At 37.8% G+C, this 20,926-nt stretch overlaps 1 protein-coding gene and 3 long non-coding RNA genes across 5 annotated transcripts; 1 reads left to right on the plus strand and 3 right to left on the minus strand.

Annotated features, from left to right (window-relative positions):
• Positions 1-543: 543 nt before the first annotated feature.
• LOC126914863 (uncharacterized) lies at positions 544-3,027 on the minus strand. Its single transcript, XR_007709883.1, has 2 exons — positions 2,739-3,027; positions 544-974 (listed from the first exon to the last, which is right to left on the minus strand). It is a non-coding gene; the product is annotated as an uncharacterized LOC126914863 (long non-coding RNA).
• Positions 992-1,853, minus strand: LOC126914826 (uncharacterized). The gene is made up of 3 exons (XR_007709834.1): positions 1,714-1,853; positions 1,421-1,578; positions 992-1,338 (listed from the first exon to the last, which is right to left on the minus strand). It is a non-coding gene; the product is annotated as an uncharacterized LOC126914826 (long non-coding RNA).
• On the plus strand, positions 2,169-7,996 carry LOC126914907 (uncharacterized). The gene is made up of 2 exons (XR_007709927.1): positions 2,169-2,299; positions 7,443-7,996. It is a non-coding gene; the product is annotated as an uncharacterized LOC126914907 (long non-coding RNA).
• LOC126914798 (uncharacterized) lies at positions 7,385-9,145 on the minus strand. Of its 2 annotated transcripts, none has more exons than XR_007709815.1 (2): positions 7,794-9,145; positions 7,385-7,731 (listed from the first exon to the last, which is right to left on the minus strand). XR_007709815.1 is itself a non-coding variant. In XM_050719220.1 (2 exons), the coding sequence occupies exons 1-2, from the start codon at positions 8,916-8,918 to the stop codon at positions 7,591-7,593; spliced, it is 348 nt and encodes a 115-aa protein (XP_050575177.1). In that variant the 5' UTR covers positions 8,919-9,145; the 3' UTR covers positions 7,398-7,590. The 2 variants fall into 2 exon arrangements, 1 of the variants encoding a protein (XP_050575177.1); XM_050719220.1 differs by having other exon boundaries at positions 7,398-7,731; positions 8,712-9,145.
• Positions 9,146-20,926: the final 11,781 nt, after the last annotated feature.

Genomic DNA, 20,926 nt, shown 5'->3' on the forward strand with positions numbered 1-20,926 from the left:
AGAAGCAACAGAAATGAAATTTCAATTTTCCATTAGAATCGACGGAAGGATCAAACGACGATACGGTAAGAGAAATCGCATGATTCCACTCAAGTGGCACCGTTTTGTCAACGCAGGCTAACGCGTGACCTTCGTTTCGATCAACATGGTTCAACATGGATCATACCGCCTGTGCTGTCAGATGTTCAGCCAAATGGTGTTTGCATTTGTCGTAGATAAAACGCTTGGAAAACTCGTCGCGCGCTAGTGCGCTTCTCCGTTTTCGCATGAAATCTCCGACTTTTTTCTACTTTCCTAGTTTCCTATTTTTTCTTTTTATCCGTTCTATACGATTCGCCTCTGAAAGGTTATTCTTGCTGTACCGCTACTATTAGGTTGTCCGAAAAGTTTCTCTCGTTTTATGAGGAAACAATAGACGCACGTTCTTTCTTTTATATTATTTTGTCGAATTACGTACGATCCGTTTTGTTCTGTTGAGATAAACACCGCGATATTTCACAGACTTACTTTCACGTTTGTACGAAGGTGCACTGTTGTAAAAAATTCTTTTTGCGAAAGAAAGACACTTTTCGGGCAACTTAATACGTTGTGTTCGTTTTATAAAGAAATAATAGACGCGCGATGTCCTTTCTTTTATATTAGTTTATCGAATTATGCACGAACATAATAATAGAGATATAAGGAAATGGATCGCACCTAATTCGATAAAATGATATAAAACAGAAATTGTTGCTCATCTATTATCATTTTATGAAACGAAAGAAACTTCTCGGACAACCTAGTACATCGAACGACTACCGTTGAATAAATTCTCTAAAAACGAAAATGTTTTTAATCGAATTAAACGATCGAGATGGCTGTAATACTTTTGTAGGATTTTACGAATACTTACCGAGCGTTGAAAGTTCGATGTGCTCAAATACTTATAAGCGATTTTTCTTTCTCGAGACGATTCCCTTTCGTTCGCGAACAACCTAAAAATGGAAAAAATATCGTTAACGGGTGTGTTCGTGGTAATCGTAACAACGTCGTTAACCGATTTATCGATGAATCGTTACGTGTGCTTTACGTTCTTTGCGAGATTCCACGACAAATATCGTTACGCGCGAGTTAATCGAGTAAACGACGTTTAAAACGGTTTAAAGTTATTCCCGATATCGCAACTATAAATAGGGAAATGATACAAAGAACAGTGTTTTAAACCTTTGAGTGCTGTGGGCGCATATAGGTGTCTGGCGAAAGCTATCGGTGTGGACTAAGGACATATATATGCGTTTTCTGTAAGTGCTCGGCATGGACTAAGGACGCATGTATGGGTTTTTCAATTTTTCCGAACACCTATGCAGAAGTAATACTATTACGTTTGCGTGAAATAAATATAAATGCATTCCTTACGGCAGTAAACAAATGCCAATAGTACCTCGTTATTGTTGAAGTGGTCACCACTTGTAAGAAAACTCTACATCTGGTTTTTTTAGTTTTCCCAAGCACTGAATTTTTCACACACAACTAAATTATTAACTCGTGTTATATTTATAAGGTTCAATAATGCGATAATTCAGGGATCGATTCTGAAGTCTGAAAATCGAGTTTTTTTTATTATGAAATGATTTGATAAAATATAAAAATGAACAACAATTAATATGCGTCTATAACAATCAATAACGATGATTATCTAAACGGGAAATTATAAGTCTTTGGTGCAATGTTTACCTGAACGTCCTGAGCTACCGATCTTTCTTCTTCAGTCTTTAAATCTTAAATCTTCAGTCTTCACAATCTCAAACAACTATTCTATAACCTTGTCTGTCTCTCTAATGTAACTCTCTGTCCACCCGTCTGGGGAACACGTGCTTCTTCAACTGCTCGTCCATGCAATAAAGGAAGATCGGAAGATCTTGTATCTTTGAATCTATCAGATTTGTTTTTACATACAAAAGAAAATTAATAAAAATGTGACTTATTTTTATTCATTCTTTTGTACTGTTCGATCGTTCTCCACTATGATACGGTTTCAACGAAGAAACGTTTTATTTATGTTCAAGTGAGAGTTTTCTAAATCAAGATGAGAAGACAATGGTACAGCCCGAATGTGAATGTGGCAAACTATGGCGAGCCTCAAATCGTCATAGACGAAAGCACATCGGGCGAAGAGGAAGGGCGAAGGAACGAGTCGCCTCCACGTTGCATGGATCCCGATTCGACACCCTTAAATCCTCATCTATTGTCTCCCTGGCGAGAGGTCAGGAAACGCTCTCTACCGACTCCGCAATGTACTTCCGGGATAACCGCATCACAGGTACTGTCTGATGGTCATATGTAGAAGAACATACTTGCTTATGGGCCACATCCCCTTTCTTGATAATGTATTTTTAGTGTATCCTGTTAGCTTAACAAAACATAACGTTGTCCAACGTTTGCATAATATATTTAAATATATTCCTATTAGGTCATTTGTTGTCTGTATATTTTATACTCTCTATCTTCTCCCCTTTCGCGTTCTCGGTCATGACGACACGTAGGTTAACTCTCAGCGGCATGACGTGGCGAAAATCGATTTATAAGGTTCAATAATGGGATAATTCAGGGATCGATTCTGAAGTCTGAAAATCGAGTTTTTTTTATTATGAAATGATTTGATAAAATGAAAAAATGAACAACAATTAATATGCGTCTATAACAATCAATAACGACGATTATCTAAACGGGAAATTATAAGTCTTTGGTGCAATGTTTACCTGAACGTCCTGAGCTACCGATCTTTCTTCTTCAGTCTTTAAATCTTAAATCTTCAGTCTTTACAATCTTAAACAACTATTCTATAGCCTGGTCTGTCTCTCTAATGTAACTCTCTGTCCGTCCGTCTGGGGAACATGTACTTCTTCAACTGCTCGTCCGTATCGATCTCTCCGTTAAGCACAGCCTGTCGTGCTACCCGTAAAACAAAAAGAATCCCTATCCTACACGAACTCTAGGGATTTTACATATTTACTAAATTTAGTTTTCTAGTTTATTACCCAAATTCTAGTTAACTGTAAATTTCAATGTTTATAATAAATAATTAAAAATAACTAAAATATAACGCTCTTGAATCATTTAATCTCTTTCATTTTAATCATTTAAACTACTATAACTTATTACGATTTGCGCTTTGAATAGTTAATCAACAGAGTTCAGTCTAACGAAAAAGTATTCCATCCACAGCGATCGTCAGCGCTAGACACGCGCCGTCTTTACGGACGACATAGGCCGTGAGTATTCAGCACTCAAAGGGTTTATCGTCTGTGATAAAGCTTTTAGTTTCGAAAGCTCTGTTAAACTCGTTATGGTAAAATTAATAGACACTATAATCTTAACGAATTATCTTTTGTATTCGTAAGAGGCCCGACGATTTCTTTATTATGGGAAAATAATTTCAGCGATATTTTTCGCTTTTAACGCGTTTGCAGCGCGTACGCGTATATCCTTGCCTGTTGCGCGTTATACGTTTTAACGTATGTGCATAATTTTCTATCTACCAAATACGCGCAGCTTTTAACGAAGCAGAGCGAAACGTTTGTAAAATTGAAATGTTAGAACGATGTTTCCGATAAAATTCTTTGTTCCCGGCAGGTTGAACTGCGAGACCGATGCGTTTAAAAGTGCAATTTTCGAGGAATTAAACGCACGAAATTCTGAATATTAGTTCCTTCGTTATGCCTTTGTCATATTCGTTTCTATCTTTATCATTATTCGACAGGTTATTCGCAACTCGTGCAACGAAATAGGAGGATATCCATACGTTGATCCAAATTTCTACTTTCAATCATATAATTGGCTTTCTTTTGCATAAAACGATATAATCGAAACGTTATCATAGATATAATCTGGTTCTGGAAAAAATCGAAGAACGTCGTGTGAAAATCGATTTTAATTTAAATTGTCTTAAATATCCTTTAACGAATACGTCGTATTCTTTCGTTCTATTACGTTTAAATTAACAGTTATCGTCCTTTATGTCGGCCATTTCCTTCGTTTACGTTCTTTTTCACTTTCTGCCGTAATAGATCAGCCACGGATAGTCCATTTCGACGAATAGTTTCTCTCGATCGACGTGGAAACCGTCGAAAAGAAAGATTCAGGATATTGTAGCCGTTCGCCGATAAGGAGCGCCATTTACGCCGAAGGAGATCCGTTCTCTTAGAACGTTCATAGAGCTCTGGGTCTTTTCGTTCTATAAGATTAATATAAATCTAGAAATTGTACAGCCCAACTTTAAGTCTATCGCAGCTTCGTTCGAACGACGTTACTTCGTCCTGTACAAAGTTCGATTCCTCCGATGAAACGTGTATTCACAGCAAAGTACTTTTTTCTGTAATCTTATTATGGCTTGCGAAAGTGTTCGAATAATCTTGATCGTTCCGAGGTGACGCGTATCACACGAACAATAGAAAACTCGGAAAATACCGAAAGGTCGGATGATACCGGCGTTCGTACGGTAAAATCGTAAAATTGATTTCGATAACTTAACATCGTACTTGCGTTTCAGTTTAGTTGACTATTTGATCGATTAAAAGTTCAATTAATCTATTTACTTTGTTCGCGCGGTGCCGGCGTTAAAATTTCGAAAAAAAAAAACGCGCAGTTAGGAGAAAGCTGGAAACACATCGTATAATACGAGACTCGGATAGCCGAAACTTCACCGAGCTGGCGGAAATTTTGCGTAGGATCGCGTATTATGCCAAACATTTTGAAATCCCGTTAACGCTGTAACGAGACACGACTATCATGATTATGTTCGTTACATCAGTTGCGACTCTGCAATTTTTGTACTTTCGAGTCTGTCCCTATTTTAACGATAATAAAACATATTTGTAACGTTGGGAGAAGATTTTTAATCAAGAAAATTGAAACGAAAATGTGCGATCTTTTTTCATTTTCTTCAAAACGAAGGTATCCTCTAACGTTGTAAGAACGTAATTGGGTCGACCCATACATAACTCGAGCTAAAATGATCGAAAGGGCGTAGCAGGCTTTTTTTTTATTTATTACAAGCGTACAGTTTTGTCAGGTTCAGCCAAATATTAGGTTGCCCCAAAAGTGTCTTTCCTCTACGAATATGTCTTTTACGACAATGCATCTTTATACAAACACGACAGCTAATCTGTCAAATGTCGTGGTCTTTACCTTAATAGAACAAAATGGAACGTACGTAGTTCGATAAAATAAAGGAAACAAGAAACGTCGTGCGTCTATTATTTTCTTATAAAACGAAAGACTCTTTTGTTGTACAACCTGATATTTGAACTGTCGATAATTTTCGAGAAAGGTCCTGTAACTTCCATATACATTTTCCGATCCATTTCAAATTTTTCCAATACAATTGTTGGGAATATGATACATTTACACTGTACATGTGAATGTGTGTGTAAGCATCAGAGGACGTCCGGGTCTTGGTTGAGACAAAAGACAAGAGCCAGTCGTTAGAAGTATCTGGAAGAGTCGGTTGACAGCAAGCGTGCGTGCGAGTAGGTTTTTGAGGTCTTAAGAGTATAAGATATATGTATAACAGTTGTGTGCTAAATAAAGGGAATTATTTGTATTTCCGAATCCATTTTATATCTTTTTAGCATAATATATTTAAAGAAAAAGATTGATCGTACCTTCTGATCTGAAAAAATAGCTCTGTTTATTATACATTGTACATTATACATATGTATGGGAATTAACTAGTGTCTATATAGTTTCACACTGACAAAATAGTTTCGAGTTACTTGAAAATAGTTGCTTGATTCAAGCAACTGTACGCGTTAACAAAATAGTTCCAACTTACTTGAAAATAGTTGCTTGATTCAAGCAACTGTACGCGTTAACAAAATAGCTTCGAGTTATTTGAAAATACTTGCTTCACTCAACTGCACACATTAATAAAATAGTTTCAAGTTACTTGTAAATAGTTGCTTGATTGAGGTAACTTGACCAATCTGAATCATCATAAAAACTTGGAAGGATATTTCAGACAAAATTACAGGTTCACATTGGCAAAATGATTTTAACTTACTTGAAAATAGTTGCTTGATTTAAGCAACTGTACACGTTAACAAAATAGTTTCAAGTAACGTGAAAATAGTTGTTTGATTCAGGTAACTTGACCAGTCTGAATCATCATAAAAACTTGGAAGGATATTTCAAGCAAAATTACAGATTCACATTGGTAAAATAATAGGTTCACATTGACAAAATGGTTTCGAATTACTTGAATTCAAATCGTTTTCATCTTTATCCAAGACTCGCATAGTCGTCAATCGAGCCATTAGGAAATCACATTGACCAACTCCAAAATTGAAAAGTAGAGAAAAGTAATTACAAGTATCGCAAGTGGTGAGACAATATGCGATAAAAGTGAAAAGATAAGCGTGGCGTCAAGCTCTAAGGAACTAGAGGTTTTGTGAGAATCAATCGTGTACTTGGACGATGAAATTGCGAAATTATGAGATTGTCCAAAGATGAAGTTGGTCAATTTGACTTTCGCCAGGCTCGATCGTCACTACGACAGTTCTCGCGTATCGAAACTATCTTGATGTTTGTGTGGACAGGTGAGACGAATGAGCGATCGTGGCGGAGAAGAATCAGGACTGTTACGCCGCGTAACACATCCGCAGTCCATCCCGCGCGGCGTGACAGCCAACGGTCTACGTGCCGTCCTTCGAACCTTCCATAGGCCTAAGGACCCACCATAAAGTGAAATCCTAACTGCATTGTTCGCACACATGGTTTGAGTCAATCTGTCTGCCAGAAAAGACTTTCTAATTCCAGAAGTGTTTTCAGCTGGTTCTTTAGAAGGGTCCTTGTGTTTATTACGTGCTCTTAAGAATTGCGGAGAAAGCAGGTAGTGGCCTAACGAAAAAGGCGGAGATCTCCCTAACGGAAAATCCGAGTCTCCCCATAAACAATGTCGCCTAGGACCCAAGTTAGTAGGAGGCTTTTTCCTCCTATCTTCCTTCCCAACATTGGTCATAACCAATCAGCATCGCGGATCATTGCCCTCACTTGCCTAACTGAAAATGTAAGCAACGAATCCGCATTCTTTGGTCAAAGGGCACACCCATACCGAGCTTTCCTCCGCATTCACATTAGAATAAAACTTTAGAGTTTGATCGTCTCTCACGGTGCCTAGAGTTCCTGCATTTCCTACAACTCTCACCGTTCCTACCTCTCTAAGTGTTTGATCGTCTCTCACGGTGTCTAGAGTTCCCATAATCCCTATAGCTCTCACCGTTCCTATATCTTTCAGAGTTCCTTCATCATTTCTCAAGGTGCCTACACGGCCTAGAGTCTCCTAAGGCTCTCACATTATCCAGAACTCCGACAGTTCCTATAACTCTCAAGGGCCTAGAGCGCCTAAACGGGAATTTACGACTCCCGTTGACGCGTATTCTAACGACCGCTTCTCCCCGCGATAGCTCGAAAATACAAGGACCATCGCCGAGGGAAGCTACTTTCCTGTCCACCCTCTCTCAAACATCGGCTCCTCAGCTAGGTGGCCGAAGACATTCGGTCGTTACGATTGAAAGAGTGTCACCGACTTTGTTTGGCCGTAATCGTCGCGAATCAATCGCCGGTTTTCCTCTTGGAGGCGTGACCAGAATATTGCCGAATCGTCGAGACCCAGAGTCTAGAATGTCCGCACCACCGAGCGGTAGAGGAAGTACGCACAATCTTCGGTTGGACATTATGGACGACATCGCAGACCTAAAAGCGAGGAAGATAAGATGAGTGTAGAGATGAAAAAATTAAGCAGAGATCAAACTTACGCGCTACACTTGATCTTCATTTTCTTTAAATTTTGATCCAGCTGATAAATCAGTAATTAAACCAAGGGAACTAAGTTTGAAATCAAGCGAATCTGAAATACTATCAGACTGTTGCTACGTGAGAACAATAGCCATCTTGTACTTCGTATTTGCTCGATTCCAAACTCTAATCGATATACCAGCAGAATTTACCAGCAAAATAATTATTCAGAGATTCTGTCGATAAAACAATTGAAGTTTAAAATCGAACGAATCCGAATTACTGCGAGATCGTTGGTGGCTATTGTTCTCGTAGCAACAAACTGATGATACTTCAGATTCGTTTGATTTCAAACTACAATTGATTTATCAATAGAGTTGTCGAAGAATTATTTTGTCGATATCGGTGTAGAACAATAGCCAACAACGATCTCGCTGTACTTCATATTTCCTCTATTACAAACGTCGATTCATTTACCAGCAGAGCATCTGAAGAATTATTTCACATGGATCATGTAGAAAAAAAAACGAACACGAAAATGGAACTGTAATAACATTTTTTATTCCTTGTTGAGAGCCGTTCTTAAACATTTTGCAGGAATTTTCCCTTCGCAAGAAGATCGAAAAATAACCACTTTTGACGCTCTGTTTTCATCCCATATGAATTTTATCTTTAATATTACCGATTGATAATAATGTCACTGCGATATTGTCCGCAATGATTGCAAATTATCTTCTCCGCGTTTCACCTATATCGATAATACAGAATATCAAACAACAATTATTTAATTTCACGTTGTTGTTGACTTTATTAATTTTTACGATAAAGTGCATTCTCTGGAAGAAATTTTACGATTTACGATTTTCTTTTTCATTCCTCCTTTCACCTACGATGGCTCTTAAACAAGAAACGATATCGTAACGAGAAATACAACTTACCTGAGCGTCCACTTTGGTTCCACTAGTGTTGTCCCATACGACTTTGTGTTTGACCTCGCTATTAGGGGACTTTTTACCCAACGTTTCCTTCACCGCCCTCACTACCTTCGATTTATCGAACTTGAGACTTAAACTCGCCGTTACTAAATCTTCCGGCTTCTTCGACATCGGTTGGTGTCTCTTCGTGAACCAATTCGACGGTACCATAAAGGTCGAAATAGCGGCTTTCGAGGATCCGCTAAGCTTACTTTTAGCTCCGTGCAATGTCGACACGTCGAAGCTATTGGAACGGAAGCTCTTCGATCGACTTCCTTTCTGTTCGGTCGTTTTTCCGGGCCAGTTTGATTTGCTATCGTCCCGCGAACTCGGCGCTTCCTCGCCGCATCGGTTGATTTCCGTCGCGGAAGACGCTAACGAGCTTAGGATCGATATCAGATCCGCATTAGAGCAGACAATGCCCGCAGCACCGGAAACGGATGCACTCGCGGCTCTTGGCAGTTCCGAGACGCGCTTTCGGAGAGAAGACGTCGGCGAAACCGACGGAGTAGGCATTTCAGAGAATCGTTGTTTCGGCTGTTGAGTGTAACGTTGAGCGGAACTGTTACCCTCCAGCGGCTGTATTTCGTACACTTGCTCCGTCGACGTCCTGTACATCCTTAAGCGCACCTGGCAAACGGATTGCTTTTATTCGAAAGACAGTTTCTTTTTTATCATAATTCGTGCGTTATGATACACGTTTCGATGATTGAGCCGTTAAGCGTGACAAAGCGATGGAATTGTTTTGCACAGAAATTCTGGTTCTAAAATTATGTTAGGGATTCTAGGGCGTAATAACATCTTGGAACGCAAAGTTATCGATGTGTCGATGAAAGTTAAGCGAGCTTTATCGAAGCACACGTTCGAGTCTTTGGGCGATTGCTAGGAATACGCGTAATGTTCTTTTCTGTAAGCTGAAAAGTTGAACGACTATAAAAGGCGTTTGTAGAGGATTTCAAAGCGGAAGAAGAAGCGATACAAATGTTTAGAATCAGAAATTATCTGTTTATATAGAGATCTATTTGATGCAAGGTCTAAAATCAATCAAATCGGATTGTACGGACGTATATTTGTAAAGCAACGAATATTTGGTTCTTTCAAATCTTAACATCGCACGATCGTATAGAAGTTCGTCAACTTTAAACTCGGTTTTTCTTAGTCTGCAAACTAGCGGAGATAGAACGGCTAAAATAAGCGAAAGATCCTTACCTTCCTCGCTTTTAGGTGCGTGCTTCCTCTACCGCTCGGTGGTGCGGACATTCTAGAGACTCTGGATCTCGACGACTCGGCAATATTCTGGTCACGCCTCCAAGAGGAAAACCGGCGATTGATTCGCGACGATTACGGCCAAACAAAGTCGGTGACACTCTTTCAATCGTAACGACCGAATGTCTTCGGCCACCTAGCTGAGGAGCCGATGTTTGAGAGAGGGTGGACAGGAAAGTAGCTTCCCTCGGCGATGGTCCTGATCCTTCTCCGCCACGATCGCTCATTCGTCTCACCTGTCGACACAAACATCAAGATAGTTTCGATACGCGAGAACTGTCAATTTTGGAGTTGGTCAATGTGGTTTCCGAATGGCTCGATTGACTATGCGAGTCTTGGATAAAGATGACAATTAAACTATTCAGATTAGTCATGTTTATTATTTTCCTATCCTTATTTTTAATTTACACTATCCTTATTTTTTATAGACTTAAAACAAAAAACAAACAACAAAGAAATCTACAACATCAATCGGCTGATGAACTCCATAGTTAAGTTCGAGCCACCTCTTGTAAAGAAAGAAATAATACAATGCAAAAGGTGCCAAAGGTACGGCCACACGCAGAAATACTGCAATCATAACTTCCGGTGCGTAAAATGTGCAGGTAATGACCCCACTGACCAATGCACTAAATCCCCGGAAACCCCCGCCAAGTGTATCCACTGTCAAGGAGAGCATCCTGCGAACTACAAAGGATGCTCAGCCTACAAAACACTACATAATATAAAGTATCCAAAACTGAGACCCAAGGACATAACCATACAAGAACCTAAACACCAAAAACTCACCACACCAACAGTATCCTATGCGCAGACAACGCAAGGAAACGTAAACAACTCGAAAACACACAGTGTACACACAGAAAATAGAATTCCCACCCCACAAAACACAGACAACTTTACCAGACTCGAAAAACTTATCGAGAAGCAAACTGAGCAAATTAACAACTTGCTGTCACTACTCACACTCTTCATGGACAAATTCATATGCACAGAAGCAAAATAAAACCAATGCGAATAGCTCTGTGGAACGCCAACGGTCTAGCTCAGCACAAATTTGAACTAGAACTATTCTTAAAACAACAGCAAATCGATGTGATGCTCATATCCGAAACCCACTTCACCGACAAAAACTACGTCAAAGTACATGGCTACAACTTCTACCACACACAACACCCCAGCGGAAAGGCCCACGGCGGCACCGGAATCATAATCAAATCAAACATCAAGCACTACGAACTTCCACCATTCCAGAAAGACTACCTCCAAGCAACAAACGTAGCAATAGAAGACTGTCATGGTACAATCATCACTTCAGCTGTATACTGCCCTCCCAGACACTCCATCGCCAAAGAAGACTTCGACAACTTCCTGGACACCCTGGGCAATAGATTCATAGCCGGAGGAGACTACAACGCCAAACACACCCAATGGGGCAGCAGACTGGTTACAGTAAGAGGCAAAAACCTCCTCAACAGCATAATAACCAACAACCTCAACTACCTTACCACATACGAACCCACACACTGGCCCACCGACACAAACAAAATACCCGATCTCCTTGATTTCCTCATAACTATAAATATCTCGTCAAGAAACGTCCAAATCAATTCCTCGGCTGATCTCTCCTCCAACCATTCCCCCGTGATAGTAACAGTCATTTCAACAATCATCGAGAATACACCTAATGGCTCCATTCATAACCAACACACCAACTGGCAGCTCTTTAGAGAAGTCTTTACCCACACAACTTCAGCCTCAACCTCACTAAAAACCAATGAAGAAATCGAAGCAGTCACGGAATACCTAAACACGAGCATAATAAACGCTATCCGCTTCTCCACACCGGCAATAACGTCCATCAGCAATCACGAATACCCCCAGTACATATTAAAAAAAATAGCAGAAAAACGTAGACTAAGAAGGATATGGCAGACCCATAGAACACCGGAGGACAAACGCAAACTAAACAACGCAACTAGAAAACTATCCAAAACCATAAAAAACTACAATAATGACCGTTTTCACAAATATCTCGCCAGCCTGTCCCCCACAGCCGACTCTAACTACTCACTATGGAAAGCCTCCAGGAAACTCACGCGTCCCCCACAAATAATACCTCCAATCCGCCGTCCGCAGGGTGGATGGGCGCGTAGCCCTATAGAAAAAGCCAACCTATTTGCCAAACACTTGACTGAAGTATTTCAATCCCATTCCTCCATAGCTGCAGCGGACGTCACCGAATACCTGCACACTCCCTTCCAAATGTCCCCTCCTATTGAGCCCTTCACTTCTGCAGAGATTATACAAGCAATCAGTCGCCTAAACCCCAAGAAAGCAGCAGGTCACGACCTAATAGGAAATAAAGCAATCAAGGAACTTCCCATAAAAGGGATTGCACTCGTCGCATCAATCTTTAACGCTATCCTCCGCCTTCAACACTTTCCCAAGGCTTGGAAAATCTCACTAATCACCCTCATCCCTAAACCCGGTAAACCAATATATGAAACCACCTCCTATCGCCCAATCAGTCTTTTACCTACCCTGTCTAAACTATTCGAGAGAATGCTCACGAATCGTCTCCTCCCACTCCTAGAAGAATTGAAAACACTCCCAGACCACCAATTCGGCTTCCGAAAACAACACTCAACAGTAGAGCAAATCCACCGCATAACCCACATGATCAGCCAAACCCTTGAAAAGAAAAAATACTGTTCAGCGGTATTCCTAGACATCCAACAGGCATTCGACAAAGTATGGCATGAAGGGCTACTCTACAAGATCAAAAAGATCCTACCCCATCCATACTACTCCATCTTAAAATCCTACCTAACCAACAGACAATTCATAGTTAAATGCCTAGGCGCCTCTTCCGCAACATTCCCAATAGAATCCGGCATACACCAAGGTAGTGTCCTCGGACCCCTACTGTTCTCCATCTACACTGCCGACTTACCTATATCAAACGAGGTAACAATAGCAACATTTGCCGACGACACAGCACTATTAGCTACCCACGCAGACCCGGCAATTGCCTCATCCACTCTCCAGCGAAGTCTCGACTCCATGGAAAAGTGGTTCCAAAAATGGGGTTTTAAAATAAACGAAAATAAGATCCTCCCGTGTAACATTCACGCTCCGAAAACAAACCTGCCCCCAGGTCACCATTAACAACGCAATAATCCCAAGCAAGGACTCCGTAAGATACCTGGGCATGACCCTGGACAGGAGGCTAACTTGGAAAAAACATATCTCAGAAAAAACAAAGCAACTAAAGGAAAAACTAAGAAAATTCTATTGGCTCACGGGCCGACGCTCCAAACTAAACATACAGAACAAAATAACCCTCTACAAGGCCGTAATAAAACCTGTCTGGACCTACGGAATCCAACTATGGGGAACAGCAAGTAACTCCAACATTGAAATACTCCAACGCTTCCAATCGAAAACGCTAAGATCCCTATTAAATGCACCCTGGTATGTTACCAACGAAACAATCCACCGTGACCTCAAGATACCTACAGTCAAAGATAAAATACACAAGTCCAGAAGCAGATATAACACAAGAGTCAACAACCACCACATCCCATTAGTGACCCAACTACTGGACACGACGGACCAGATCCGCAGACTAAAAAGAAAATACCCTCTAGATTAAATCCTTAGTTTCTACTAGAACCAACAATATAAAACTATTATAATCCATGTCATTGTATCACGCCAAACTAAGTTACTGAAAATTCTCAACGAGAATTGATTGTAAATATTCTAATAAATAAAAAAAAAACATCTTCTCAATTGCGCTACCAAATACCCACGGACAAAATTGTTCTTATAAATTTATGAATATTATGTGTTTACGTATTTGAATGAAAAGTGTTTTTCTTCACTTCACTTCAATGTAACGAGACGTGTCTATCATGATTACACCGGTAAAAATTGAGACTAATTTGGAAATATATATATGGAAGCTAGAAGATGCTTATTGCAGACGTACACATAGCAAAAAACTAATGTACAATGTAAAGAGTATTTTTAAACATATGATTGATTAGGGGTAAAAATGCTGCTACTAAAAATATTGTGACTTATTTATACAATACATAATTAACTGTCCAAATACCGATGGTAATCAATAAGCATCTTATAATTCCTATTTACATTTATTTCAAAAGTTTCTTTCGTTTCATAAGGAAATAATAGATGCACGACACTTTTTGTTTTATATTATTTTATCGATTTATGTATGATCTATTTTGTAGTAATAGAACAAAACGAAAGAAACTTTTGAGACAGCCTAATGCATCTTGAAATTCATGAAAAACTTCAAAATATTCATGGAAAGTTTCTGTAAGCGTCCGAGTACTTTCGTGAGCCGTTATATGTATAATAATTCGTTACAATGTTAGTGATAGCTTGGAAAGTGAACTATTTTTATTATACATCTTTTTACTTTCCATATTACGCTCATAGATACTCTAAAACGCCGCGATACTATCTCTTATCTATCATGTTTACGAATGCCTATAATTTGTGAAACCGCTTCTGATTTTACGGAAATTTTGCAGTTGCTTGATGAATGAAACAGATTTGTTAAGAGAATCACATGTTATAGATACCTGAACTGTGATTTATTTAATATATCTTTTCTGATTTGTTATCCTGCAACATTTCCATGTTTTACGAAGCTTTAAATTAAATTTCACAAGTTTATTTTCCTTAAGCTAAAGACGATGCTGGTGAAATATTTATTTCTGAAGTAAAAAGTAAAAATATAGCTTACATATTGCTTGTATTTAATCATGTATTACGATTAATCCTGTTGCGATACTATATTTCAGTTAGGCTCTGGTTTTAGTAAACAAGAAAGATTTATAATATCTTAAGAGGATGTTTAGCATGAAATCATGCTAATAAGAAGTTTTTCATGTTTTTCTTCAGGCTTAAAATATTTTTTAATGTTGTGAAAAAATTGGGTTGAAAATGAATAAAAGGGTGCAACAGGGTATTTAAACAAACTAATATCTCTTATATGAATAAGTCGAGTGATATGCTGTAAATTATTTTCACAAAAAGACACCCATTTTTATTATTGTTTTCTAAACAAAATTCAATATGATTTGTTATACCTGTAATAGGAAGTTTCTTTAACTAACATTTAGTTATCGATCCTATTTTTATTGAAGTTTAACAATACTGTTCAATATTAATAATTATTAATTTATAAGTGAAGGGTAATTCCAACGAAGAAAGATATCATTTGCAAACAAATAGTTTCAGATAAAATCAGCATTGGTACTGTAAATTTAAGATATTATAAATCTAATATGTATTGTATCGCAAAGCGGGATTCATGATGAAAAATTAAATATAAAAGTCCATGAAATTTCGCAAATTTAAACATCTCAGTTTGTACAGCTTTAATAAATGTGGACAAAAGTTTAGTCTATCTCTATATTTAAATAACGCATGATATTTAATTCTACAGTATAATTAAACAAAGATTCGAAGCTGAAAATTTCGAAATATAATTGAACAATATATCGTACAATAAATGTTATATGATGTTCTGTAAAGGAGAATTGCATTTTTATGAAGAGGATCAAAGATAAAAGAGATTTTTGTTGAACGATACGACCGTTTCGAAATTCCATTTTGATCTTGTGTATGTATAGTGTATCTCGTACAAAAGATATTACAACAAGCGTCCAGTCATAATGTGAAACATTAATCAAAATTTCTAATCTCGAGTGTTTCAAGCCCCAGAACTCATCTTAATAAATATAAGAAGGACAGATTAAATTCAATTTGATTTTTCTAATTTTCTCGTTAATAATTAAATATGAGCATCAATCAATCAATAGTTCATAATGCACGGTATAATGCGTGTATAACATTCATCTGATTTCAATTAACTTACGTTTAAGCAAAATAATTATTCGAACTAGTTTATCATTCACATTATTACACATTTTAATTGTATATATATCTAGTACAACATAGAAAGGATGTTTTAGGATTATGAGTATTCATTTAATTTTTAAGAAGAACAATAAGATTCAATACATGTACACAATAGTTAAAAATATGAAATCCAGTCGCTTTTACATTAAGTACCATTTCCTCGTAAATGAACATACAAAAGATAAATGTCAATAACTATAAATGCCTGTTTAATGTTTCTTTTTTGTTACGATTATATATGTAAAATTAGTTCTTGTAATGAATACTGCTTATAGGAATAAGGATTATTTTTCACTTGAAATAAGTTTGCTTTGATATTTTAAATGACTGAATAAAATGCGGACAAAATATTTTAACCATACACGTAAAGATTCAAGTACGTTACATACAATAACTATAAGAATATATTTTTAAAAACGTAAGAATTTGTACTTTAGATAGCAATGCGTTTAAAAGTTATTTTATGAATTCACTTTATTAATTACTGATTTAAAATCTCCAGCATTTTCAGTAAAATGTCCAGAAAGTAGAAGAAAAGTACAACAAAAGTAGAAAACAGTTAATTTTGTAATATAAATTTATAGTCTACCGAATTAATACTCATATTTCTAAAACAGGGTCTATACACTTTCAAAATTTCAATCAAATCATATGCATAGTATTTCTTTTATCTCATATTCTAATTTCACCACATTGAATTTTCTAAAGAAAGATGATCTATTTATTTTATATAACGCAAATCCTTTATTTTAGATATGCAAAGTCAAATATATTTTTGTCAATAAAGACACAAAAAATCTTAGATGTCTAAATGTCAGCTTTAAGAACAGTAGACTTGCCTGTCTTCAAACTTAAATGTCCTTTCCAGTAGTAAAACTTAAATAACATTAACAACGGCAGTAATATTTACACCTACAGATGGAGGATATTAGACTTCGATTAAAATACAAGTAGCTCAATAAATATGTGTCTAAGTACGATGGTTAAAGAATAACGATTCGTCATTCTTTATTCCAGCGCTTAATGCTATCCTTCTTTCAACAAATACAATCCTAGAACAATGCCGCTGAAGAGAAATGTTATACGTGAATTTATTTGCCTTTGCGGGACGAAGGTTTATTAAATTATTAAATGAAAATATTAAATGAAAATGAATATGTATAATTATGTGTATAAAAATTGATATATGTATGTATGTATAAAATATATATATGTATGTATATATATATATATATATATATATATATATATATATATATATATATATATGTCGGGTTGGCGTTAAGATTAGAGTTAGGTTTAAGGGTGTGAAACGAATCCCTATTGGCGCTAGACGTGATCGTTATGCAATAGAGGAGATATTTACTAGTGCAAATATGACTATGATGGAATTGGACAAGTAATCGCGATAATTAGATACTCGAGAAGCAAATGACAATGATCCTAGGCTCAATAACGAATCCGCGGTCAACGGGATGACGAACTTTACCCTTTGTTAGCGTCTAAGTTACACTGTATGTTAGAGCAAGGGGCAATTATTACATATACGAAAGACAGGTCGATTGCCGATGAGATCGCACTAGAGAGAGTGGCTCTCCGTCGCGGTGACGCTGTCGAAGAAATCTATGATGGGTGTGCCTAAGGGCACGATCATGAGAGTGCCAAGAGATCATCGGATTCGCGGAGAAAAGTCTTCGTTCGAAGGGTGAGGGAAATTGAAGTTGCTGTTAATTGGTCAATTTCCATGTTGGTGGTTAGAGAAAGATATTAGCTGTCCTTGGGAAAAGTTGCTAGCGGGAAGCGTCGTTCGTGGAAGGATAGATTTCTCTTATCTTCCCGTAGTGGGGGCACAGGCTATTTGTCTACTTGAAAGACTTTGTATAATTGAAACTTAATATTCGTAGCCGGTCCTCGCCCAGCTAAACATATACTGTGAAGATGCGTTGGCATCTGGCAATCACCTTACCCGAAGGACAAAGTCTGCGTGTGGCGAGCCACGGGGCAGAAACCATTGAAACGTTTACCGTCGTGCCCTGTCCCAAGTATTTCTTTTAAGAAGAGCTATAGAATTACTTCATGCCTTTGTTAGACAAAACGTTCATCCCTTTGACCGCGGCTACGTTCGGCGACTGATTGTCGCCTCGAGCCCGAGCTCACTATCATAAATCTCAAATAAATACAGTCGGATCGAATGACAACAGTTTCTTAATACGGCTATGGTGAAATCTAAATTTCAATACTAGGGGTCTTCCCAAAGTTCCAAAGGGAAGGTTCCGGTGTTCTTTCATCTCCGACATATATATATTATTATAATGACTTATTTTAATAATGACTTAATTTGTATAGTAAAAACAGCTAAAATCTCATGTAAGATTGTTGGGATGTTACGTGATATTTCTGTTGCATCATTGATTATCGTTATACTTTGAAAAATAATTAAGGAAGCGAACAATGCGTGGACGATTATGGCAGTTTTATTAATAAACGAACGTTTAATAGAGAATATGGATTTACTGGATAAATAAATGTTTCATTAAATGTAACTGTTACGTGCAGAATAATATGTTGTTACATGTATGAACTAAAGTTGATGTAATACTCATATTATATTTATGGTTTCAAAGAATTAATAAAATCTGCTGAGATTAAAACGTATGCTCTCCCTTTTATTCTATGAGAATTAAACATTTGGAAGATTTTATGAAAATGCACTAAACAATCAGAAGCATCTGTTTCTCCTTTTCTTTTTCTTTTTTTTTTTTTTTTTTTTTTTTTTAACATGTTGATTGCCACGCGATTTTTATACTTATTTTGACTTGGATAGATAGATTAAAGCGTACCATACCAAGACATTTTATTCTTGCAAAATATTCTAGTCTATTTGCGTACCTAAACACCTAAACACTCAACGTGTTGAAGAATTTCTGTGCAAAACAATTCCATCGCTTTGTCACGCTTAACGGCTCAATCATCGAAACATGTATCATAACGCACGAATTATGATAAAAAAGAAACTGTCTTTCGAATAAAAGCAATCCGTTTGCCAGGTGCGCTTAAGGATGTACAGGACGTCGACGGAGCAAGTGTACGAAATACAGCCGCTGGAGGGTAACAGTTCCGCTCAACGTTACACTCAACAGCCGAAACAACGATTCTCTGAAATGCCTACTCCGTCGGTTTCGCCGACGTCTTCTCTCCGAAAGCGCGTCTCGGAACTGCCAAGAGCCGCGAGTGCATCCGTTTCCGGTGCTGCGGGCATTGTCTGCTCTAATACGGATCTGATATCGATCCTAAGCTCGTTAGCGTCTTCCGCGACGGAAATCAACCGATGCGGCGAGGAAGCGCCGAGTTCGCGGGACGATAGCAAATCAAACTGGCCCGGAAAAACGACCGAACAGAAAGGAAGTCGATCGAAGAGCTTCCGTTCCAACAGCTTCGACGTGTCGACATTGCACGGAGCTAAAAGTAAGCTTAGCGGATCCTCGAAAGCCGCTATTTCGACCTTTATGGCTCCGTCGAATTGGTTCACGAAGAGACACCAACCGATGTCGAAAAAGCCGGAAGAGTTGGTAACGGCCAGTTTAAGTCTCAAGTTCGATAAATCGAAGGTAGTGAAGGCGGTGAAGGAAACGTTGGGTAAAAAGTCCCCTAATAGCGAGGTCAAACACAAAGTCGTATTGGACAACACTAGTGGAACCAAAGTGGACGCTCAGCTAAGTTGTATTTCTCGTTACGATATCGTTTCTTGTTTAAGAGCCATCGTAGGTGAAAGGAGGAATGCAAGAACGCACATAATACGCAAAAATCTATGGCAGATTCAAAGTACAGTACTCGTTGTGATATTCGGTAAAGATAATAAGTTCTTCTATGGAGATTTCATTTTTCAAATTATTCTCGTACAAGTACGTATTTGCATAAATAAATATCACACGGTCTCTGCGTAAATACCCAGGCCAGTTATAAATATTTCAGTTTGCCAACGATATCTCAACATGTGGGACACTCACATGCGTGCTACTTCGTGAGCGATGATAAAGGCGCTGGTCAAGCCTTCGTCTCGATTTAACGCGCACGATCTCGAAGGACCTCCTATATCTAATCGCGTCAACCATACAGCAACATCGTGATTTACGTCCTCCGAGGACAGCATCTTTCTGTTCCATTTGTTCACGTTCTCGAGAGATCGTCTGGCATCGCCACGGCGGACCTACGACAATTTATTAATATTTTCTTAATAAAAGCTAGCAAATATTACGAATATATTATATTTATTATTACATCATGCATTATATACTATATATAAATATTCGTCAATGATAATAAATATATGTGCAAGTAATCGTGTTGTTGATTGTAATCAAATGTAACTTGTAACGCTATTAGTATTTTAATCTTCCTGAAAAATGTTGAAATGTTGATTCAACAGCAGAGAAGAATAGCAGAAAAAGAAAAGTAAAAGGAATCGCAAGTGTCGTATATCAATGATATTATCATAGGTCTATAACATTAAATTAAGATTCTTAAGAGATGAAAAAGGTTTAATAGTCGATTATACAGATATTTCGGATACACGATAAATGCGAGGTTTGTCAATGATCCGTGAAAATTGTTTGTTTGGAAATTTGTTTTCAAGGGATCGTTCACGGTTGTCCAATTTAACAAAATGGAACTCGTTGCATTTTATCGATCTAGAACGTCATGCGCAGATATTTTGACCTATATAATTTATATACCATACACTGTACAGATAAGTAGAAAATAAAATAATTGACACTCGCATATGCGTATCTCAGATAGTTACTACTTTAGTTAAATGATTTAATTTAATGGAAATCGCTTACTATAACGTCTCGTTTTTCCGCGTATAAAATCATTCGTACGATCACTAGAATCATGTTGGATTCGAGCGATGGGTCCATGTAAATTGCACTGACCTAGGATTAAAATAC

Source organism: Bombus affinis, chromosome 3, assembly GCF_024516045.1.
Source record: "Bombus affinis isolate iyBomAffi1 chromosome 3, iyBomAffi1.2, whole genome shotgun sequence".
Classification (NCBI taxonomy): Eukaryota; Metazoa; Arthropoda; class Insecta; order Hymenoptera; family Apidae; genus Bombus; species Bombus affinis.

Bases quoted from the DNA above. Each gene is read 5' to 3' on its own strand.
- LOC126914798 (XM_050719220.1), bottom strand. From the start codon at position 8,918: ATGGTACCGTCGAATTGGTTCACGAAGAGACACCAACCGATGTCGAAG. The intron at 7,732-8,711 runs GTAAGTTGTATT...CCTCGCTTTTAG, and splicing joins GAACCAAAGTGGACGCTCAG to GTCTGCGATGTCGTCCATAA.